The sequence below is a fragment of the Anser brachyrhynchus genome (genome assembly GCF_964034855.1).
Source record: "Anser brachyrhynchus genome assembly, chromosome: 2".
NCBI classification, from domain to species: domain Eukaryota; kingdom Metazoa; phylum Chordata; class Aves; order Anseriformes; family Anatidae; genus Anser; species Anser brachyrhynchus.
The window spans coordinates 45,372,312-45,389,029 of record NC_137695.1 but is presented as its reverse complement, the minus strand read 5'-3'; the positions used below and the strand labels follow the sequence as shown (position 1 = coordinate 45,389,029).

The 16,718-nt window shown below is 43.5% G+C and overlaps 1 protein-coding gene across 1 annotated transcript in view; it reads right to left on the bottom strand.

Moving 5' to 3' along the window:
* Positions 1 to 16,718, bottom strand: part of SH3BP5 (SH3 domain binding protein 5) — a 48,585-nt gene that overhangs the window by 9,499 nt on the left and 22,368 nt on the right. Inside the window, exon 4 of the mRNA XM_080581259.1 lies at positions 7,618 to 7,782. Within this exon, the coding sequence (XP_080437385.1) occupies positions 7,618 to 7,782 (165 nt within the window). The remainder of the gene's footprint in view (positions 1 to 7,617; positions 7,783 to 16,718) is intronic.

Below are 16,718 nucleotides of genomic sequence, written 5' to 3'. Positions count from 1 at the left end.
CTCAGTGATCATTTTGCTTACCAGTATCTTCATAATCTCTCCAGTCAGGAGACGGCTGAAGCCCAACCACAGGGGTGAGAGAATTGAAACGCAGTTCAGGCTGTCCCCTCACCATAACCACCAGTCGCCAGAAAACGGCAGAAGACAGCATGTCCAACGAGACAGCCTGCTTGCAGGAGGATAGAAAACTGACTTTTCTCTTTAAAGAGTTGGCCAGCCTCAAACCATGCTCTCAACATCGAAAACACAGAGGTTTGGGCCACGAGCTGACCCACTATAATGCAGGGGGGGGTGATGATACGCTGATGACCAGCCCTGTAACACGCATCAGTCCCAGAGTGTCAGCCACTTTCCATGGTGAGCCTGAGCCTTATCCAGCCATCCAGGCTACTGCACTACACACAAGCTAGCAAGTTCTTCAAGCAGCCATTTGTTCAAAGCTTCATAAATAAACACTGCCAGGGCATTTTGAAGCAATGAGGAGGATTCCGTGAAAGTTCTGCGAAAGCAAGAGGAAATGTCCTTTCATTAGCTGCTCTGCTGGCATCTCAGAGTCATGCCTTCCCAGAAGTTCTATCCACGGTACTTTTATTTTGCAAATTTGAGCTGCCTGCGGTGCAAGTCAGAAAATGCGTTTTCCTTAAACGCGCTATCGGAGAGGATCCAGAACTGATTTGTTTAAAGTAATCAAACTGGTGACACCTCTCCACGGGTCTGGCAGTAAGGAGAAAGCAGGCGATTTCCACACTCCCCCTCCTTCAACTCTGAAGGCATTTGTACAAAAAAGAAAGACAGGGCCTATTTTCTCCAGTACTAAGTTTTCAAATATTTCAGCCCTAAAACTAACTGCTTCAAGCACATTTGTTCCAGCTGGCTTCCACCACCAGAACATGTCATCTACACTCCTAGATGCACAGAGAGAAAAAAAAATTCAAAGTATCTTTATCTTGAAAAACCTCACTCACAGCTCTATGTTCTTGAAAGTGTCAGCCCTCAGGCTAAACTAACTAGGGAAAAAGAGCACAGTCAACTTTCACCTGCCTGGTGTGCCAGCCTGCTCGGGAGAACTGGTGCGTTGTCCTTTCTGATACCTAAATATAAGTGTGAAACTGCCACAGGCCAAAGCTGTGCTGCATCAGCAACCACTGGAAGCTCCTGCTGCCACAACTGGAGGCCACAGCTGCTCATCCACACACACCACTTATTATTAAACAAAAGTTGCTAAAGAACTATGAGGAAGAAAGGTTTCCAAATGCTCTTCTGATTACTTAGAATAATATACTCAACTGTAACACCCTTCAACACATATAAGCCCACTTCAACACCCTGCTGCACATATAAATAAGGCAAAAGCTTTGGAAAAAAGGTCAAAAAATCCATCAGATTCATAGCACGCTCTCCTGCATCCTGAAAACAAGCTGCAGCCTCATCTTGAAACATTAAGGCTGCACAGAAGCTGGTTTGCCTTCTTTGTAGTGTGGTAACGAAACTGCAGTTTAAAAGCGCTGGAAGCTACAAAATAATGGAGCGGCTGAAATTTGCCAATTTTTAATTAGATGTCAATCCTTGCCATCCATTCTTGGGGCAAAATTAGCATTGACTTTGATACCTGGGATCAACCACCTAAGTACTACCAGCACCAGGGACTTAAAACAGGTTAGGCATCGAGCACCATGTTGACTTTGCACATCTTTCATCTCAAACATCACAGAAATGCTTCCCCCTGCAAAACTGGGATTTGAGGATGACAGATTGTAAACACCTCAAACTATCTGACAAAACACGGAACTTGCTGCCAGCCATATACACCCACGCTCATTACCCTTTTGGGAAAGGAAAACAGGTTGTATAGTTCATCCTTTTGAGAAATGGGTGATGTGAGGAATGCCATCCGCCCCGCTCCCTGGTTTTCCTATAGGCGTTCTGCTGTCGTGCTCACCTTACCCATACAATCCTGGGGAGAGGGCAGGGACAGTGCGTGCCCTTCCCAAAGGAGAGCTGCTCAAGGTGCCAGGCTGAGGACAAAGACGCAGTTCTGCAATACTTGAAGGCAGTCCCACAGAGGTATCTCCATGGAGATCCCTCTACTGCCGAGATGCTTTTAAGCATTTCATTCAGACAAGAAGGAACCACAAGATGATCCACTCCTCCACCAAAGCCAAGCAGCCTCTAAATACAGAAACTGTCAGGGCACGTGGATGGAAACAGACTTGCAAACCATGCAGCCAGCTTTACATCCAGGAGGTTCAATGTAAGACAAGCCAGGGAAAAGCCTTACCTTTTAAAAAGGTCTTAATAGAAGACAGACAAGGCTCGTGTGGGAAAGAAGGATTTTTTATTACACCCAGCAATACTGCTGGGGGGAAAACACATTCTTACATGGACTCCTAAACAAGTTTTTGGTCACACTTTCTGAATAAGCTGCTTTGTTTAGTAAATGTTATTGTGCTTCCAACAACAAACCTTGCTGAGGCCATCACAGATGCAATAATATCACTTCAAAAAAGCCAGAGATAAGCATGAGGATGACACCTGCTCAAATTAAGACTGCTCATAAGACCTCTCCCCCTGACATTGTACCTGCCATTTATACCCAGCAGGGGGGGAAACGTACTGTTACACAGAAACACCCAGAGCAGATGAGCTTCCAGCATGCCCACGCATTCACTGGACATTTCTGTAGCTCACACCTATCCTTTATCACTAGATCACCAGCTCCAGGCAGGACTCACCCTCCCAGGTAGCCCAGGCAACAGGATGCAACTATTGCAAAACAAAAAGAAAAAAAATACCATGAAGGATATCAATCAATTCCTCTTCCCTCCTCTACCCTCTATTTCCAACCCAGATGTCTGGAAAGGAAGGTCAGTACAGAATATATGTTATTAGTGAATAGGTCTGCACAAGTAGCTTTGTTCCTCCCAGCCAAGAAATCTGCATGAGCTGAAGTCAAAGATGGACTCCAGGAAAATTTCAGTAACAACAACAGCTGTAAAAGAAACATTTATCAGTGAAATTGAGCAAAGCTGACCATCTGAGCCAGAGAATTATTCTGGACATCTGTTTCTTTCTCCAAAATTTAAATTGATGACTTTTCTAGAAGTATTAGAAATAAAAGAGGTAAGCCAATGCAAGATCAGTAAACCAGAAGGGCAGAGTCAACGATACAAGGGATAAAGATATTAGAGGGAAGCATAGAAACCATACTGCATTTGACTTCCAGTGTAAAGGGATGGAGAGATTAGGGCAGGGAAGGTATTTTTGTTGTTTCTTTCATCGCCTTTCCCCCCCTTTTTCTCCAAGTAGTTCTATCTGTAGGAAGTATCTCTTCTCTCCACATCACGAAGTACCCACGCATTTTACACTGACAGATGGTACTGCACGGTGTAATATCAAAGGGAGCTTCACAAGCCAAGTTATACCAAGAGGGAGCATGCCTCCTCCCTCTTCGCTCTCCCTTCACCCCTTCCTTTTAAAAATGTTTCATGATCCAGAGCCAAAACATTTCTTCTCCCTGCCAGAACTTACGAAGTGAACATATCTCAGGAAAGACTGTAAAAGCAGAGCATTTTACAGATTGCATCAGCAATTAGATATTAGCAGTTTCTCTTGAAATTCATGCAGTATCTTCCTTTCTGCTCCAACTTGTCTCAAACTTCAGGTAACGCTCTGTTAATACTTCCCTCTTGTATATATTTATGTACAAGAATGGTTTTCTATGGGAGAATAAATGCCAAGATCTCTGCCCTTCATCCCTCCAAAACCTTCCATCCTTTGGCTCTCACATAGCACAGCGCTCTGCACCACAAACTACAGCATCATGACCACAGGTACTAGCACAAACACATCACTTCCACACCCAAAATATATTCTCCAAATTTTAAAGATACACTGTAATTGCCTAAAACACCGGTAAGCCGATGTCTAACAGCAAACAGCACTTTTCTTCTCCAGGCAGCTTAAGAGCTCATCAGACCTGCCTACGTGCAAGCCAGGTGACTGCGTTTCCATTATAATCAACAGAGAATTCACCTCAGAGTGCACATCCTCATCTGGTCACGCAGATTGTTCTCCAGACACCATCAGCTTGATGATCAGACTCCCTTTGATCACAAGGGAATTTTAAGCAGCTAACTCAGATGTACAAAGTAAGGTTCTGGACACCTAAAACTGATGAGCTAAATCCCAGCCTAAGTGTCATTACAGCCATATCAGATCTGTTGAGAAACAGACTTTTAGAAAAAAAACACAGGAATTTATCCAAAAACATACACCAGGTTAAGAGCCAAGGAAGGAAAAGAAGCTGCCCGACTTGCAGGATCGCTTCACAGCCCTGCGCTTCTCTGTGGTCAGCACATAGCTCAAGCACAGACACTTGCAGGGATCAGTTGCATCTTCACAGGCAGGCTGGCATCTATTTAAACACACAGCTTCCTTTGCTTTTTTGGAAACCTAGCTCAAAACACAAGGTAAAAAATTACTAACACCCCATACTCCCTGTACCTACTCATGCTGGATGTCTGCTCTGCAAATAAAAGTATCTTCCACACGTTCTGCTTCCAACCCATCCAGGAGAGGCAACGTTTCTGCAACACTTCCATTTCTAATCAGTTTACACAGATGACTTCTCTATTTCAGTGGATACAAAAGGCTTGTTTACCGAATCCTGTTAGACTGCTGAATTAGAAATAGCAGTATTAGCAGCTTTTTAATCCATGAAGAAATCAAAAGGCAGTTACACCGTGCAGCCCTTAGCTCCACTTCCTTCCAGCGAGGGTCTGCAAACAGCATTTCCTGCTCAGTGCCCTGGAATACAAGTCTTTGTCCACAGCCACTAGGTCAAGTGCAAAAGCAACCTGGCAGTATTTCCATAAACATTTATATTTAAAAAAAAAAAGTGTCTCATTTGTTCTCTTGCCTACCCTTTTCCCTTATGTTCTTGCACCGTTTGTCAGCTACCAAGCTGTTGTAGGGCTCGGATTTGTTCCAAATTTTAGATTAATTTAATAGGACCCGCTACCTCTGCCTTAAAATAGCAAATAAAAACACTTTACTCTTGCCTGACATCTCTACCAATATAAAAAACAAGTGAATTAGTAACCCACTTCTGACATTTGGCCCAGAGATGCTTTTCTACACTTGATTCATTGCTGTACAAAGCACAGCACAGGATTATTCTGTCCAATATATCTGTCACTTACAAGTACAGGCAAAAAACCTCGCAAATCCAAAAAAAGGTTAGTGCAACTAAAGTTGTTTTTAGAACTTTCTCCAAGAGTGATTTTGCTATGTGGAAACAGAGGAATTCTTTTTTAAAGCCCAGCCTTCACCCTTAGTAACATTACTTAGCATTAGTAATTTCTAATGTAATTAACAGCTAATGATCTGAGTATGCAAGAACACCAGCCAAGAAGTACCTTTGTTCTATGAGATCTCATCTGCCAACTTGTTTTCATTCATGGCTTGGTAGGGACTGATGATGTTTTCTGCTCCTTGAGCCCCCAGCTATTTTGTTTACCTCACTGAACCCTAAGCACTCCACTAAGTGCATGCACTGAAACCAAGAACACATTCACTGTGTTCCTAAAAGAGGATATAAAACTCAGTCAGCGCTCCAAAAAACTAATGCCAGATCTGTTCAGTCAACACTTCCAGCAGTATTTTATTTTTATTTTTCCCCTTGTTGGCTCTGCCCCTAGCCTTGAGATCCCCAGCATGGCTAATGAAAATCAGGAGACAAACTTCCATGTAATTCTTTTGAAACCTGCTGTATCCTGGAAAGGCACAGATACATGCGTTCTGGGAACTGAGTTTACCCAGACTATTTTAAGCACCAGCAAGAGTAGGATAACACAGTTTCCATCCAAGGAGCACTCAGCTGCTCTATACAATTCAGCCCATGCCTAGGAGATTGTACATCTGTCGTGAATAAACATGAGGTTCCTATTTACTGTTCAGCTGCAACCATCAGAGACATCAGGGTTTGAATCTGCCCTCTAACAAGTAGATGTTTTGCACTCGGTGATGATAAACGTGAACACCACCAGCTCCGCATAACACTGTGAGAAATCACCTTCTGCTCTAAGTCACTGGGTCTGCAAATCTCAGGCGTAGTCCTCTTGGCTGCAGACTGTCAGGGAAGCACTAAGGGTTGTAGAAGGACACTGGGATCCCCAGTGGGAAAGAGAAATCCTTCCCCAGAAGGAAAAGAGGAATCCACTTAAACTCTCGAGATGCCCAGCACTTCTTCCCTCGTGCACCACAACACAGATTTTCATTATGTCAGCTAGAGAGAGGCAGCTGATACGTGGTTGCCACCACTCTCCGCCACATCTCAGCAGTTCAGAAGCCAGAAGCTCTAAGCAACTCCTAAACTCCTTAAATGCTTCCAGACTTATTACCTATCTGCTCTTAGAATCAAAGATTCTGTATGCATTTCTGGACTTTGCTCATATCAAACAAGGATAACAACTAGAGAAAAATGACAGCTGCTGGTGTCTTGGCACGCACACAGAGCACGAAGTTGGGTCTCACTTCAAAAATGCACAGAGGGTACCAGATCTGCAAATGCCTTATGACAACAGGGACAGTAACACAAACAATACCCTGGAATATTTTTGTGTGTTTTATTTATTTATATGCCAGGTTTTCCATTTTTCCCCTACACAGACAACATCCTTTTTGTTCCCTGTTTCGTCTTCTGGCAGATGGTTTTTACAATTCACTCTGAAATAGAGGCTTTTTTATAACTGAGAAGCTTCTGCAACAGAACAGAGCTAACACATTGAGGACTGCAAGACAATGTGAGCATTGTATGGCACGCTCACTACATTTGGAATAGCAAGCTCAGCTTCACTGGCATATCAGGCGAACTCTGACAGAACAAAGGTTTTTAACTTAGATTTTTGTTTCTTTCATGTTAAAAAAACCTTTCTGCATTTTTTTTAAAACAGACAAGCAAAAAAAAAGGAGGCAAGGCAAATGACAGGGAAGATCTTCTTGACAGCTACTGAAATGAATACTGCCTTTCATTGTTAGAGCATCTTTTCTGTAGATTCAAAAAGACCTTACAAAGAAGGATAAGATCTTGTCTAAATTTAAAAGCTAATTCATAATAGAATAGTGTGCAAGCTTAAAATGCAACACACATTCTTGAGTAATTCCACACGCAGACACACTCCAGAAAAGCATTGTCTTGTTGAAATTTATTCCATGCTGAGAACAGGTTATACTAAAATTGGAACATATCCCTGGTACTCCACAGTCAGGGTTTCCATAACAAATGCATTCAGGAATATCCAACCCTATGCAACTATTTTGGCATAGCTCCAAACGCAGATATGCCTGAAGACATTGTTTATTCCTATTACATAGATGGGGATTTTTTTTTCTTTTAAGAGCCACTTCTCTAGCTACCAGTAAAGTCAGATAGAGAACGACAGAGAACTATAGTTTGTCCCAGTAACAGCCCAAAGGTCTCAGGCTTCATTTCCTATATGTCACACATCTGGACCAACAGAAAAATTTGGTCTTTCACAAACTAGCACCGTATCCTAAAGGAGAAAAAAAATGTGGAAAAGATAGATGCTGTGGCAAACAACTTTGCATTTATATTACCCTCTGAGTAGCATGGTTGAGCATCTCTTGCCAGGCAGAGTCAAACTGACGTTTGTCATCCTCCAGTAGCCTCTGCTCAGCAAGTGAAATGGTCTCCTTTGCAGCACGCAGCACTTCAGTAGCCCTCTGAAAATCCTGAGTCGCTCTCTGAGCTTCCAGCTGTGCCTAAAGAAGGAGAAACCAGGATTAGAGACAAAGGAACTCAGTCATGTTTAAAGATCTACCACGCTAATCCTAGGACTTTAAAAACACTTACTCCAGTGTTACTGTTTCCCAACCATTTGCTTAGAAGTGACACACATTACCTCACTGCAGTAAATACTGCCAAGACACCAGTTCCCACCCAAACAGGTAATTTGCAAAGAACTGTCTCATAGTGTTTGTAGTCAAAATGCAAAGCTGATGGCCTACAAATAAACACCTAGATGAGTGATTAATAACTTATGATGTATGTTTAATCACTGAGAAACAAAAAAAAAATGCAATAGCAAACTTGTAGCATGTCAAGAATACACTGAGAAAGGCACTCCCTCAGTTTGGTCAGGGTAGATTTTTATCTGGTGGACCATTAATCATGCTGAGGAAATGTTTTGCAAGTATTACATTGCTATAAAGCACAAACAACTTTTCCAAGAAGGTAGCAGTTAGTTCTTTGGATGTTCTTGTACCTTACTATCACTGGGACACAAGAGGTACGGCAAGCCCCCAGTATACAGACACAAGGGTAACCAAGGGAATTTGTAATGCACACAAAATACTGATAAAGGCTCTGCTGTGCCCTTTGGAAACTGCTGTTATTTCAGCATAATAACAGCAAGTTTGAGCTTGAAGGAAATGGTTTTGAGCATAAAAACAGGGGAGAACAGACTCTTCTGGTGAAGAAGAGTTGCCATGAGAGCAAACACTGCTCCACAACAATATAAAACGCACCCAACAAAGCAAACACAGCTTAGCAGCCATCCCATCTATAAGCTGGGATCTCTCTTACTCTGAACCAGAAAGTAAAATAAAACAACATCTACCAGAGATTGCATTTACAGACCACCAGCATCTCTCCTGAAAGCTTTAGAGGAGCTCTCGCAATATCTGGACCCCACTCCAAACAGCCCTCAAGATGCTCACACCTCATCTCCCAGGCTGGAGCCGCTTCTGTTTTCCACAGCCAAGTGTCAGCCCCCCAGAGCCGCTAACACAGCACTAAGCCCTTGCCTATTCAACCCGAAAAGGGAGAGGAGCCAAGAAAGCAGAAATAATGCCAGACACGCTGCAGGCTTCAATAGCATCGCGGTGACAAAAGTTGTAATAGAGACTACAGAGTTCAGCAGCCTGCAGTGTTGCACTCGAGCACCAGCAACGTGTCCTAAATGTTCAAAATGGGTGACTTTGTGATGAACAGACAAAGAATCTCCACAAACAAATGGCCAGTGTTGAGTGCTTGCTGGTTTTGTTGTTGTTTTTTCTTTTTGTCTGGTTTTAAATAAGATTGAGATGTTCTCTCTTTTTATAGTTATCACTGAATCGTCAGCAATTTTAACATTCAGGCTTTCAAAAGTGCACATTTCACATTACTTTCCTTCATCAGGTCTTTTTTTATTCAAAGTTTTGTGGTCATTTTCTATTTTTCAACTCTATCAGAAGTTTACTGCAACTCAAGTCCTTTTAAGGTTGACAAACAAATACCTCATTTAACTGAAAATTAAAATCTTTACCTGAGGTTTTCTACACTATATTTTATATGTTTCATAAATTTATAAGTAGTGGTTTTGAGCTGTTTTGCACTGACATAAAGCCCTCCAAACATAAGCTTCACAATCGATTAACTGAACACTGAGCACAGTGAAGACTGTTTTCATTTACACTTCAATGATTTATTTTTTTTTTAATAGACTGGAAATTACTGAGTTTATACCTATGGGAAATGTCTCTGAGCAGCCATGACTGACAGAACAAAATAATGAATAAACCTTTGCATGTCATGATACACAGAGAAGGAGGCTGAGGCTGCAGCAGAGGAAAGGACTCACAGAATACAAAACTGAGGAAGATGAAGTCTTTCACGAATAAAGGAAGAGGCTTCGGTGTAAAGGAATGGTGGTCATTTGGGAAGCAGCCAAAAATCCCTGACACAAAGCGGGAAGTAAAAAGAATATCAACACATTTCTCCAGCTAACAGCTGGCTATACATCCTCAACACCATCTGCATCAAATACCTTCCCACTTCAGATGCCATCGTTACTTGTAAAGGTAATGGAAAAAAAACACCCTTCCCTCCCTGCCCCATGGCAGGGTGGAGACGAACACCTAATTTAAACACAAGCCTCGAAAGGAAATAAAGCACACTAAATCTCCCTTATGATGTCCTGAAATAGCAGCAAGCTCTGCTTACTTCCTTCCCTTACCACACAGAAAGGTATTTCACCCCAAAGTGACTATGGAAAAATGAGTTCCGTGTCAGAGGTCTTTCAGCTATTAGGAGTCAAGGGGGGGGGGGAAATCAAAGTCGTCACAGTCGGAGCAATGATTTCCTTTCAGCCTTGGTCCTTGATGCAATTCCTTCTGAAGCGGCTGTTGTTTTCCACAGAAGAGAAGTTCATCCAGCTGTGCCCTTTGCTGCTTTCAGTCAGCTTACACATCTCCATCTTATCTGAAGTTTTCATTAAGAGCCAGAACATTAAAGTGTGAATTTCCACGCAGGTCTGCACATCCCAAAGCGGCACTGTTCTTTGGGCCATTTGATATTAGCCTAGTGCAAATCCATGGATATGGTCTTTTAGAAATTCTAACAAAAAAAAAAAAACACACCGATACATGACATTTCCCTACCACCCCAGTCACCAGTTGCCTGTTTCCAACCTGTTAATGCAATTTACAAATTCAGAATATACCTGGTTAAAGAATATTTTGATTTAGCCACTAATATAAGCCCTGGTAACCACCAAGCATAGAAAAGCTTTCTGAGGATCTTTAAATGAGGCTCAACCTAAGCTTTTAACGAAGGACACAGAAGAGACACAGAAGAAGCCTAAATTGTAGTCCCCACAATATCCTCTACTGAATACTCTGAAAATTCACAACTCTTTTCTCTTCCAGCAAGCTCAATCCATGCTAGTAAAAGCATCAAATACAAATAAATGTCGAAAGCTTTCCGTAAAAATAGTTTGAGCCAGACTTTTAAAAAGCAAAATGAAATGCAAGACTCCAGTAACAGCCTGCACCAACTGCTGAGGACACGGGGAAGAACTGTGCCAGAACAGGACAGATTTTCATGGAAGATCATCCCAGAGGGAGCCAGGTCCCAGCAACGAGGCCGCCAAAGCCCAGTCCCAAAGGAGGCTTCAGCTCCACGGCTCTCCCACTGCAGGCGAGGGCCTGCCCGCGCAAGAAGCTCCTTGCGAATGCAGGAAAACAGATTGGCGACCCATTCCTAGCGCAGGCAGAACTGCACCAGCAAGTCTGTTTTCGAAACTCGAGTAAAACCAGATCCCAGGGGCAAGAGGAGCCCAGGAGAAGTACAGTTTTCTCACCGTAACTGCATCAGCACTTGAAAGTTTCTGTTGGCACAGACACCTGGGTCAGGGATCAACACATCTAAGCCAGCAAAGAGTCTGCAGAGCATTAGGAGCCGAGTTTCCAAATCCCCAAGGAAAACAACGCCTAATGGTAGCTCGCAGTACTAGCAGCTCTTTTGATGAAGCCTCTAAAGCACAGCAAGAAAACGTTCTTTATGATAAGAAGCTAAATCTACAATTCAGCTAGACTTCTAGTTGTTTGGTATCTCTAGCACCTGGACGTGTAGGACATTTAAGAGCCGAAGCTGAAAACAGGCAGGCCCATAATTCTAGCCACATATAGTTTCGTGCCTGTAACAGCATGGGCAAATGGAAAGCTCAAACAGAAACATACCTAAATACTCTCAGCTCTATTTGTTGAATGCTAGTCAACAAGGCCGGTTTGAAAACACTACTCCGGAACACAAAATGTTTTTTTTACTTAAGCAAAAGAGTTAGTCCAAATAATTTCATTTCATCAGTTATCTGAAATCAGTGTGCAGTCTCATTTTAAACAACTTACTGAGAGCCTGGCAAAGAGAAAAGCTAAATGGTAGGGTAAAGAGAGATACATTAGTCATTAGAGAAACATCAACAGGTCTGTGGTTTTGCCGATCTGAAAAGGGATACTCAAACACTTTTTGGTTAGTACAGTTACTCAATAATTAGCCTTCATTTAAAATTCCCTCCAGCACGTACGAGTTTTTTCTGCACCACTACCAACAGACTGCTCCCACAGTCCCAATCTCAAGCCTACCAGTCACTCAGCTTGATGGAAGAGGTCATAGCCATGCTCCTAGGAAGGCTGGGGACAAGTGGGATGTCAGCTTTCTGCCTGTTACCCTTATCGGTGCTGCCTGATAGAAATTAATCAGCATAAAGGCGAGCATCTCTTTCAAAAGTCAGGAGCTCGAGCAGCGAAACCCCTTACTGAAGAGGACAAAACCTTGACATCTTGGGAACTGGGGAACCTGTGCCCCAGCTCTCAGCCCCACAGTGACCAGAAGCTCATTGTGCCTGATCACCAGAACTTTGTGCCAAGAAATGTAAGTGAATGTTTTGACCACTACAGACCCGTCCCCTATTAGTGTAAAGCATAGGACCCCTTGAGAAATGCAATTAAACAACCACCCAGACCTCAGCTAAGGAAAATCCCACTGTCACAGCAGCCTCCTGCACTTGCCCACACCAGCAACCTCCTCTCACCAGCTCATCTCCCTCGCCTCAGCACGCAGAGCCTCAAACTTCCCGGCCAGCTCCCAAATACTCAGAAGTAACACACGGTAGTAGCAGCATTCACAGAAGCCAGTGGAGCTCTGTGATAAAAAATACATCAGCTTTTAAAATTAATAACAACGTAAAATTAAAGGGATACCAACGGGGGTTTGTAATTACAAGCTATTGATTTATTGCTGTAATGAGGTCCCTTTGGGGAGATATGATGCGCTCTCCTTTTTGGGAGATGCATCCTCATGGGCAATTCCCCTCCGAGTCTACACAGGGCCCTGCAGAGAAGGGAGCCATGCCCAACTGCTGGATTATGCTTTTAGCTAAAGATAGCGATGAAAACAGTAAAGGTAGGCTGTGGCGAGCATGTAGTAGAAAACAGAAACACCACCTTTTTAAACAGGGCCATTCTTCTGGAATTGGCAGCAACACACAGACGTACTTTCAGGCCAGCACAGACACATCAGCTTGTCCATTTTCAAAGCAGAAAACCCTGTACTCTTTAATTATGAAATACAATTTTCTCTTCGGTCCACTTAGCTTTTATTGCCCCAATCCCCATCTGTAGTCAGAGCCCTTGCCCAACTGACCTAAGAGAGGATTTTTTCCACCCTACAACACACAGCTTGAATTTTCTGTTTTAACATCAATCAGGACACATACTCCTCTTCCTCATTTCATCTAACCTCCCAGTTTTTGTTGCTGCCCACATAGTTATACAAGACTGTGCAGTTTCTCTTTCACAATGCTGTTCAACGAAGGTGAGCTTTTTCAAGTATTTGCAAAAATGGCTTTTCATTTTGAATAGGCTCACTTCATCACTCGCTGCCAAGATCATGACAACTGCTTTATTTCAGCATTTCTGTGCTTTACCAATAAAAGACATGACAAATTTCTTCTATGAAATGATTATAAGCTGGAGCATGAAGGGAACATTAGCTGCTCAGAACAAGGCAGCAGCAAGCCACGCGCTGGCCTAAAGCCTTTGCTCTATAAGGCTCTGTCTGTAAATGTGAAACCAATGTCTCTCTCATTCATTACTCTTTAAAACAATAGCTTAATTGCCACCAGCAAAACTTACTTGCTTACTACAAAACAGATAATGACTTAACTGGCTTCCAGTCATGCTCTTCAGCAGCAAGTAAGTTTCAGATGTTTCCATTCTGGCTTGCTCTCATTAATTTAATGATATCCCATGGATAATTCGCTGTGTAAAGTACAACATGCTTTAAAACAGGAACTTTCGTCCATCAATTGCCTACCAGAGTTGCCAGACCCTGTTTTAGTAGCACAACCTGCGCCTTCGGGGATCACTCTTACCCTGGTGGCTGTGCTGCCGTGTTCTGCACAAGCTTCTCTCAGGGACGAAGACACCAGGATCACTCCTCCCCTACTTTGGCATCACCTGGCTTGCTCACTACTGCAGTGGGTTCAATAATTCAGAAACCTACAAGGTGAAGGCACAAGCTCTCACTGCAGCAGAGTAAGTAGCCACCGAGTGCTGCTGTTTGGCCCCCATTTTCCTGTAACAAGCAGAGCAGCCCAAACATCAACGTGCTTGGCATCCCAACACCAACCTCAATACCAGCACAGCTGCACCCCCAGCAAATCTGCGCGTGATGAGAAATTGGAGGTGGTGGTGGAAAGGACAAATGGCAGAGCCTGAACCTGGTGGGACCTTGTGAAACTCGACCAGGACAAAACAAACCTCATGAGGCTCAACAAAGAGAAGTGATGAGTCTTGCACCTGGGGCAGAAAAACCCCATGGCTAGCGCAGATAGGAAGTTCAGCCCAGCCAAAAAGGGACCTGCACATTACAGTGGGTGCCAGGCTGAAAAAGCTGACTGTGCTCTCTTTGCAAGTACAGCAAACCATGTCCTCAGCTATGTTACAAGGACTGACAGCTGAAGCTGTCAGATCATGGGAAGTTACGACTGCCCCCTACTCAGTGTGGAGGTTCCACATTGAATAGTGTGGAACATCCAGTTTTGGGGAACATCCAGTTTTGGGGCCCTCTGTTCAAGAGAGATGTCAAGACACTGTTCAGGGTCCAGTGAAGATCTATCAGAACGGTCAGAGGCTGTAACAGCTCCTGCAAGGAGTGCTGAGGGATAGGGGCTGGCCTCTCCCTTGCTAGACTAAACTAAGGAGTGATCAGATTAGCTGCCAGCTAAAATTTGAAGAGGAGCTGCCAAGATTGTTGAGTCGAATGAATGCTTCTCAGCAGCAGCAGCAGCATAACATGAAGCAACAGCCACGGCTTGGAGGTTCAGGTTGCACACTGAAAAAAGTTCTTTTCTACAAGAGGGACAGGGTGACCCTCAGACAGGTTACCCAGAGAGGCTGTAAATCTTTGTCTCTGGAGGTTTTCTAAACTTGGCACAGCCACGGCTGATGTAATCCAGCGACAGTGACAGTACAGCTTTGAGCAGGAGGTTGGATCAGATGACCTCCAGAGGTCCTGTACAACCTGCACTTCTCTCAAATACCACATTTTTTTTTTTTTGTCAAGCAGTGGGAAATCAACAACACAAAGAACACAGTTACAAAAAAGACCCTGATGCTGAATGTTTTCCTAGATTCTCAGACCCACACATACAATTTCTAGAATAATTGGAATAGTGACAGGGCTGGGGCACTTTAAAAAAAAAAAAAAGACCATGACCTTCCTTTCCCCTCTCCCTACAGACTAAAAACCCCAAGCCAAACCAGAACTGTGAGTTTGTCAAAAGACAGAAACCCCTTCTTGCTGTAGGCTATGTACAGATGCTTATAAACAACTTATAGAAATACAAAGCCTCTGGAGTGACCTCATTTTGGCAGATCTGAGGCTTTTTGTGATATATACTAATCTGTGATGATTGTCTGCATTACTGACAGAAAATGCAGTCTCTCAAGAGTCTGAAACACCCTTGTATTCTTTAAGCTGATTATCGAAAAGCTATGAAACCACACGGGTTAGAATTTACTTTTTTAAGAATAGGTTCGAAGATTTTTATTCGTGTGGAAGAAGGGAAGAGGCAAGGGGAGGGGGAAAAATAAGTCTCACTAAAGCTTTTTGAAGCACAAACCATTTCCTTCCTGCTGCATAGCCAATGAAATGCCTGTGGAATACAATAACCAGATGTCTCGTAGTTTCTGCTTTCGATTAGGTGTCTTTTTCTTGTGCTAGGCTTTCTGGTGCTGTTCATGCATCTACCTCTCTTCTTCTAAGAGCTTAATTGTTACACAACCTGACTTCTGGTGGAGTCAGTTTGTTTTCCTGGTAAACCTGGACTACAAAAAGGCCCAGGAGATAAGAGCAGACCTACGAGGCATGTTGCTAAAGTTAGGTGATGTGCGTAGCTCCCCTAAGACAGGCTCACAAGCCATATTATTCCAAGAGATAAAAGGCTCAGGGCGTCACCAGCAGCTCACTTCATTAACTGTTCTGTTACCAGCATGCAGGCAGACGTCCTCAAAGAGGGAATCCTACCTCCCTTCTTTGGGAGCTATGGAAAGAAACAAGAAAGAAAATACCTAAGTATACAATACCAAGCCTTTTGGCCTTCCATCCTTTTTTCAAGAGGTTGTTGCAAGTTGCTGGTGTGTCTGGAGTTACCCAGCCTCATTAACTAGTCTACAGCACCAGAATATGCCAAATTGTTCATGCTAACACCACCAGACACAGCTTTCTTGGGCACTCGTTGCCATCTGCCTGCTAGTTGTACAAAATTACAAAGCTGCTGCCTGCTGGAAGAAGGGATCATAGAACGCATCCAGGTTTTTCTCTCCAAGGTATAATCACCTTATTAAGAAAAATATCAAGACAAGCCCTCAGAACGCAGCTGAGTGTTGGGAGGAGGGTTAGGCAGTGACTCAGTGAGTCCAGGGCTTACAGCTGGTTTCTAGGTTTACAGACGCTCTGCATGCTCATCTGCACCTGGCAGCAGCCTTCTCAGCTGAAATTAAATATAGAAGCAAGGAACAAACTCCCACAAATACACGCTGCTAGATTTACACCGCCTGCCCTAATGGATCTTGCTAATTAACCAAGATAATAAATGCTTAGTGGGCACAGCAGAAATATGCAGGAGAAACACTGGATCGTTGTCTCACCTCATTGCCTCCAAAGCAGCAAATGTTTGCTCGCAGAACTTTCCAGAGGGCGGGCAAAAGGTTGGCAGCCTGCTTCTGACTGCACACCTTGTGCATGCACAGACACTAAGTGTGCAGTGAGAAGACACATGGACAGGATTTTCACCTGGGCAATGGGGCGTTCTGGACTTTTTCTCCCGTCCCTAGAAAGCCTCACACCCATCAGCAACAGCCCATCCTCAACAGCA